This window comes from Salvelinus alpinus, chromosome 32 (genome assembly GCF_045679555.1).
Source record: "Salvelinus alpinus chromosome 32, SLU_Salpinus.1, whole genome shotgun sequence".
NCBI classification, from domain to species: domain Eukaryota; kingdom Metazoa; phylum Chordata; class Actinopteri; order Salmoniformes; family Salmonidae; genus Salvelinus; species Salvelinus alpinus.
Genome location: NC_092117.1, coordinates 16,892,698 through 16,900,601, shown reverse-complemented (window position 1 = coordinate 16,900,601; position 7,904 = coordinate 16,892,698). Strand labels below are relative to the sequence as shown.

The following is a 7,904-nucleotide window of genomic DNA, read 5'->3' as shown; positions in this document are numbered from 1 at the left end:
GATGAGGACAGCGGGATATCCGAGTGTGTCAGCCCGCCCGAGACGGGGAGATGCGGCGAACAAGCGGACATGTCCCCGCAGGTAAATACCAACACACTACAGAAACGCAACAGCACAACAGCATATCTATAGCAACCAGACACAGAGAAAAGTGGAAGAAGAGCAGACTGCCCTGAGCTAAATTAGAAAAGGGAAATGGCACAGCTGCATAGCCGACTCGCTGAAAATGTCAACATCTCAGCCTAATGTTGGGCAACCAAAATCAGGCTTGTATGTATGCTTGTAGCTTAGTTTAGGCCTATGTCTCCAAATAATTGTACTCAACGCATGTCTTGTTGCCATGTCTAGGCTACATCTAATGTCATTGCCAGGTATCCATTATAGCCATAATTCCTACATTATAGCCTCCAGTTTTAACCAAAATGTTATCTATCTCTGCCTTGTTTTATATCCTCGTTCGTGTCCACAATGTCCCAGGTGCACAAGCAGAGAGAGTAGGCTAGTGTTGTGCGCATGTGAGACAGTGATCTGATGAAGGTGACCATTTTTTTTTACATCAAAAAGAATAGGGTCAAATATGGGGAGCCAATCTTCCTGCCTTTAATTTGGGTCAATGTCACAGTATGCTCATTCCCCCAATTCTCTGCTGTTTTCAGGTCTAGGCCTTTGGGCTTTCTCTTTTTGTTTATGTTTTTGTTATTTTTATGACAATAGCCTACTCAACAACTCTACAATTTCGAAGGGCAGCATCTCTGCTCATTGGTACAAAAGAGGTAAACAACAAGATTTTTCTGTAATGAGTCAATTGCCTTTATTATTCCTTTATATGCCTTGACATGGTGCCTTTGGCTTCATTTTATCCTGACTGTGAGTGCATCTGAAGCCTCCATAACGCTAGAGTTGGGTTCATGGGGCAGAAGGTCGCAGACTGTTGTACCCACACCAAAAATGAACCCACTGAACCCAGACATCTGTTGTAACACAGCTGGTGGTTACATGTGTTTATGTGTCACTCAGGGATCATCTGAGTTGCAACCTTTTAACACCAGACACTAGCCCCGTTGATATCATTGTGGCTATCTATTTCAGTCAGTGTTTACTCTCTCTCTCTCTCTCTCTCTCTCTCTCTCTCTCTCTCTCTCTCTCTCTCTCTCTCTCTCTCTCTCTCTCTCTCTCTCTCTCTCTCTCTCTCTCTCTCTCTCTCTCTCTCTCTCTCTCTCTCTCTCTCTCTCTCTCTCTCTCAGTTCTCTGACTCTGAATCCAGCACCAAGATGAAGAGGAGCTTTTATGCTGCAAAGGATCTTTACAAATATCGCCACAGCTACCCGGTATGCTCTCCACACACACACACGCACGCTCGCACGCAAACACACACACTTCCTGACTTTTCCTCCTTTTCCTCTCCCTCCCTAGAACTACAAGGAGCCCCGGTTACCTAATGAGTACCGCAACCTTCGCTTCTACCTGAACAAGATCCCTCTAATACCAGATGGTCAGAGCACACACACACACACACACACACACACACACACACACACACACATACATACATACATACATACATATGTGTTTCCTGTATAATTTATGTGATTGACCTGAATCCATCTCTAGTCATCTTCATTGAGGAGATCCTGACCAAATGGAAAGGAGATTATGACAAACTGGAGCACAATCACACCTACATACAGTGGTGAGAGCTCCGTCAAGTTACTATGGATGTGTGTGTCACGTGCACCTGCGACTACTGGGTTCAAATACTATTTCAAATATTTCAAATACATTGAGTGTTTGTTCTAGCCTGCCAGGAGTGCCAGATGGCAGGGTTTGCAGTTATGGGACCAGGCAAGCTCATTCAAACAGTAGTATTTGAACCCAGGTCTGTTACATATGTATGTTTGGACATAGAAATGTATCTCATTCTTATTTGCAGGAACTAAACTGTCTTCCACAAGCAGGAAGGAGAACAGCAAAGTTCAGCCAGTTCTTTGACACAGACCTACATAACATAGAGACCCACACAACACCAAGAAAAAAACAGTCACACCACTGAGGTTCACACATATGCTGCCAATCTCACTTACACCCTTTATTATCTCTCGCTTCTTCTCATTCTCTGTCGTTCTCTCCTTTCTGACAGAGCTGATCATTAGCATAATATAAATTAGTGGGTGTCTGAGCAGCAGTGAGCGCGTGCAGAAGGATGGCTGGCACTCCTTGAATTGACTTAATAAGAGACGTCAGCGAGAGAGAGAAGGAGAAAGGAAGATGTGTATAGAGAAATAGAGGGCAGAGGGGGAGAGCAAGAGAAAGACAATGAAGACAGGAAAGAGAGGATGGGGAGGCATAGAAAAGTCAGTGGCAGAGAGATAAACACACTCTGTAACGTTCGTCTCTCTCTTTGTCTTTCTTGCAGGCTTTTCCCTCTGAGGGAGCAAGGGCTCAACCTCTATGCTCAAGAACTCACTCAGGAGGAGATCAAGGTAAAGACCGTAACAGGACCACATAACCACACATTGACCGATTTGACTGCAACTTGACCATTGTGGTTTTACTGATCTGAAAATGGCAGTATGTTATCATGTTGTACAGGAATTTGGAATATTGTGGGATCTACTCTGACTGATCTTTGCTATGTCCCAAAGGAATTCCTAAGCACTCGGGAGGCCAAGCGGCGATTCTTGCTGGCATACACACTCATGCTGGACTTTTACGGAATCAAACTCCTGGATAAGATTGGGAATGTCACCCGAGCTTCCAACTGGCAAGAACGCTTCCAGCACCTCAATGAGTGAGTGATTCATACAGGTGCACACACACACACACACACACACGCAAGCACGCTCGCTCACACGCACACGCACATACACACACGCACGTACACACACTCGCACACACACACGTGCGTACACACACACAAACACGTGCACACACACGTACACACAAACACACACACGTACACACACACAAACACACATGCACACACATACAAACATGCACGTACACATACAGTGGGGCAAAAAAGTATTTAGTCAGCCAACAATTGTGCTAGTTCTCCCACTTAAAAAGATAAGAGAGGCCTGTAATTTTCATCATAGGTACACTTCAACTATGACAGACAAAATGAGAAAAAAAAATCCAGAAAATCACATTGTAGGATTTTTAATGAATTTATTTGCAAATTATGGTGGAAAATAAGTATTTGGTCAATAACAAAAGTTTATCTCAATACTTTGTTATACAGTAATCCCTCGTTTATCGCGGGGGTTACGTTCCGAAAATGACCCGCGATAAGTGAAATCCGCGAAATAGAAAACTTTTTTTTTTTTTACAATTAGCAACTATTACATGTATACAAATACAGTGACTCACGTGTAGGCCGTTTCGTCGACATTATGGGTTTAGGAGATGTTCGAAATTACAAGATAATTTGGCCAACTTAATGTAAATTTGCCAAGCTGTTTTATGTACGTACACATAACTGCACGAGACGACAAAATGATAGCACAATTCGTAGCATGTTTTGATACAAGAAGCGGGAGTGAGTTTTTAGCGAATCAGAATGCAGAGCACAATGCACCAAAAAAAAAAAAAAATGCATTATGAAAATCCGCGAAATAGCGAATCCGCGATAAGTGAACCGCGAAGTGGCGAGGGATCACTGTATACCCTTTGTTGGCAATGACAGAGGTCAAACGTTTTCTGTAAGTCTTCACAAGGTTTTCACACACTGTTGCTGGTATTTTGGCCTATTCCTCCATGCAGATCTCCTCAAGAGCAATGATGTTTTGGAGCTGTTGTTGGGCAACACGGACTTTCAACTCCATCCAAAGATTTTCTATGGGGTTGAGATCTGGAGACTGGCTAGGCCACTCCAGGACCTTGAAATGCTTCTTACGAAGCCACTCCTTCGTTGCCCGGGCGGTGTGTTTGGGATCATTGTCATGCTGAAAGACCCAGCCACGTTTCATCTTCAATGCCCTTGCTGATGGAAGGAGGTTTTCACTCAAAATCTCACGATACATGGCCCCATTCATTCTGTCCTTTACACGGATCAGTCGTCCTGGTCCCTTTGCAGAAAAACAGCCCCAAAGCATGATGTTTCCACCCCCATGCTTCACAGTAGGTATGGTGTTCTTTGGATGCAACTCAGCATTCTTTGTCCTCTAAACACGACGAGTTGAGTTTTACCAAAAAGTTATATTTTGGTTTCATCTGACCATATGACATTCTCCCAATCTTCTTCTGGATCATCCAAATGCTCTCTAGCAAACTTCAGACGGGCCTGGACATGTACTGGCTTAAGCAGGGGGACATGTCTGGCACTGCAGGATTTGAGTCCCTGGCGGCGTAGTGTGTTACTGATGGTAGGCTTTGTTACTTTGGTCCCAGCTCTCTGCAGGTCATTCACTAGGTCCCCCCGTGTGGTTCTGGGATTTTTGCTCACCGTTCTTGTGATCATTTTGACCCCACGGGGTGAGATCTTGCGTGGAGCCCCAGATCGAGGGAGATTATCAGTGGTCTTGTATGTTTTCCATTTCCTCATAATTGCTCCACCAGTTGATTTCTTCAAACCAAGCTGCTTACCTATTGCAGATTCAGTCTTCCCAGCCTGGTGCAGGTCTACAATTTTGTTTCTGGTGTCCTTTGACAGCTCTTTGGTCTTGGCCATAGTGGAGTTTGGAGTGTGACTGTTTGAGGTTGTGGACAGGTGTCTTTTATACTGATAACAAGTTCAAACAGGAGCCATTAATACAGGTAACGAGTGGAGGACAGAGGAGCCTCTTAAAGAAGAAGTTACAAGTCTGTGAGAGCCAGAAATCTTGCTTGTTTGTAGGTGACCAAATACTTATTTTCCACCATAATTTGCAAATAAAAAAATAACAAATCCTACAATGTGATTTTCTGGAATTTTTTTTCTCATTTTGTCTGTCATAGTTGAAGTGTACCTACGATGAAAATTACAGGCCTCTCTCATCTTTTTAAGTGGGAGAACTTGCACAATTGGTGGCTGACTAAATACTTTTTTGGCCCACTGTACAAACACACACACAAACACACGCGCACATACACACACACACACAGACACAGACACAGACACGTGCATACACACACACAGACACGTACACGCACACACATACAAACACACACACACATACGCACACATGTACACACACAAACACACGTACACACACACGTGCACACACACACGTACACACACGTATACATACACACAAACACACACACACAAATACACACACACACACACACACACACACAAACACACACACAAACACACACACACACAAACACACACACACAAACATATACAAACACATACACAAAAATATGCACACACACAAACATACACGCACATACACACACACAAACACACGTGCACACGCACATACACACACACACACACGCACGCACACACACACACACACACAAACACAAAGAGTATTAATTCCTTCTGTGTCATTGTCTTGCTTTCTTTTTCTCTCTCTGACATGCAAGAAAGATGAGGTGGTTTGGTGAAATACACTCATGTGATGAGTAACCTACCTATTTTTCCCTCTGTCATTAGGTCACAGCACAACTACCTGCGGATCACGCGCATTCTCAAGTCTCTGGGTGAGCTTGGCTTCGAGGCCTTCAAAGCCCCCCTGGTGCGTCTGCTGCTGGACGAGGCTCTGTGTCGAGGCACCCTGCCCAACATGCTGCACAGCATCCTGGAGTACTACGTCTACACAATCCGCCCACGCTCCCTCCGCCGCAGCCTGCTCCGCTACGCACGCCAGCACTACCAGCCGGCCAACACCTTCCTCTGGGGGCCCCCGGCCAGGAGGAGAGGAGCTGGGGCTGGGCCAGGACCCATCCTGGAGAGGGAGAGGAGCGGAGGAGACCCCCATAGGGCTCGTAATCCGCTGACGAAGCAGGACTCAGGGGGAGGGGGGGATGGGGGAGGAGAGGGGAAGGGAACCAAGGGCTGTACCGCTTCCACGAAATCCCTCCAGGAGGGGGTGAAGGGCGAGTACATTGAGACTGTACCACTGGAAGACTGAAGGGATAATAGTTTTTTTTGGGGGGGGGGGGGGGGGGGGCTTTTGTATTGATTGACTGCACTTGGCAATCCACTTATAATTGTACAGACCCTTCTAGCCAAGCAGATCACATTTAGGAGTTAGCATACAACAAACAGCCTGATTGGTTGGAAGTATGAAACAAACAATCTGATAGGATATAAACAACTGCTTGACAAGGTGGCTGCTGTGTGAAATCTTGCACCTTTGACAATCTGTGTCTTCCTATATGAGATATCTCTGTTACTTCCTGGTTACTTCTTGAGCTGATCTTCCTAATGGCTGCTGATCCTGGCGATGAGGGTGAATCATTGGCTGTCGGATCCCATCTTCCTACACAAAGCCTTCTGTAGCTTTCAGAGCAGCCAAGCTAGTCAGACGTACAGGCTCATAAGATTTTCAGGTATACTGTAATGTGATTGAAAATATGGGCTCAAGTATTAATACTGTAGCTACTAGATAGTATGTGTGTGTTGAGACTAGTGTGATTGTGATAAGCAGTGTGTGTACTACTACTATCTGAAGTGCCTCTTTTCTATTAATCTTTTATTGGTTAATTGTGTTCAGTTAGGGATGTGTGTGTGTACTGATCAATGTTTCAGTTAAATATTTTCATATATGAATTTGGTTAGCTGATGAGTTTTAGAGTAAAAGGTACGATTTGATTCCATAAGAAGAGAAACCGAACATTTCAATGTACTAGTATGATTATAACACGCAAATAACTGGACGGCAGCTTGGGATAGCACGTTTCTGTAGGGTACACATTTTACAGTACATTTACATCTGAGTCATCTAGCATACACATGATTCACAACAATACCTGGCACTTGGGTCCTGAATCCTGGACCATTCTATTGGGGAATAATTCATATGAATCCTAATGAGGATGATGTTGTTTTTTTATTGGGGAGAAAAAATGCAGAACTGTTGAGTGTATGTATATACACATACACATTTGTGGTATAGCCTCTCAAAAAGGAGTCTGAGTGAATGGCTTGAATCCAACTCTCTCTTTCTTATTCTCTCTCTCCTTCTCCCTAGCCATACATTATTGGTTGGCATTGCCATGTTAAAATGTGCCCTCTCTCTGTTTCTCTAAAGACCCTCACGTTGTTTAACTGCCCCTATCGTCATCTGGGTATAGATAGGTTTGGGAGAGGATGGGAGGATGGGGAAGAGGAGACGACTGGGGGAAGAGGACTAACTGTACATCCAGTCTATGGAACGCTGGAAAGCTCGTCTTGTCGATGCGTAAGTGTTCTGTTTCAGGTATAGATACATCTTTCTCTCTTTCTCTCTCTCTGTTGTCTTCCTTGTGACTGATTGGTCTCTGGATGTGTAAAGGTTCCCTTCATAAGTGTGTTTTGTAAATTGTATCAATTCTTGTGACTTGTATAAGCATAATGTTATGGCTGCTGTAATAAAATATGGCAAATCAACAGCAAAAGAACATGTGTACTTTATGTGAGAGATAAGAGAGAGAGTATATGGGAGTGGCACATCACTACAGACAAACGCCACCAGATCCATTTCTCATTGTTTGGCATGTACCAAGAACAACCAAGGTTCTATCTGCAAAAAGTTCTGAACTCTCATTTGTTTGAATGGTGTCAGCAGTTTCCATCTTGTATTCTTTTGAACTTAACATGAATTGGGGTATTTAGAGTACTATATACACTGAGTGTACAAAACATTAAGAACACCTGCTTTTTCCATGACATAGACTGACCAGGTGAATCCAGCTGAAATCTATACTCCCTTATTGATGTAACTTGTTAAATCCACTTCAATCAGTGTAGATGAAGGGCAGGAAACAGGTTA

The 7,904-nt window shown here is 44.0% G+C and overlaps 1 protein-coding gene across 1 annotated transcript in view; it reads left to right on the top strand.

The window, feature by feature from the left end:
- ogfrl1 (opioid growth factor receptor-like 1) overlaps window positions 1-7,535 on the top strand; it is a 7,784-nt gene extending 249 nt beyond the window's left edge. Inside the window, exons 1-7 of the mRNA XM_071380086.1 lie at window positions 1-81; window positions 1,245-1,328; window positions 1,414-1,492; window positions 1,612-1,690; window positions 2,414-2,480; window positions 2,643-2,788; window positions 5,585-7,535. The exon at window positions 1-81 is cut by the window's left edge and continues 249 nt beyond it. Of these exons, the coding sequence (XP_071236187.1) occupies window positions 1-81; window positions 1,245-1,328; window positions 1,414-1,492; window positions 1,612-1,690; window positions 2,414-2,480; window positions 2,643-2,788; window positions 5,585-6,062 (1,014 nt within the window). The 3' untranslated portion in view covers window positions 6,063-7,535. The remainder of the gene's footprint in view (window positions 82-1,244; window positions 1,329-1,413; window positions 1,493-1,611; window positions 1,691-2,413; window positions 2,481-2,642; window positions 2,789-5,584) is intronic.
- Window positions 7,536-7,904: the final 369 nt, after the last annotated feature.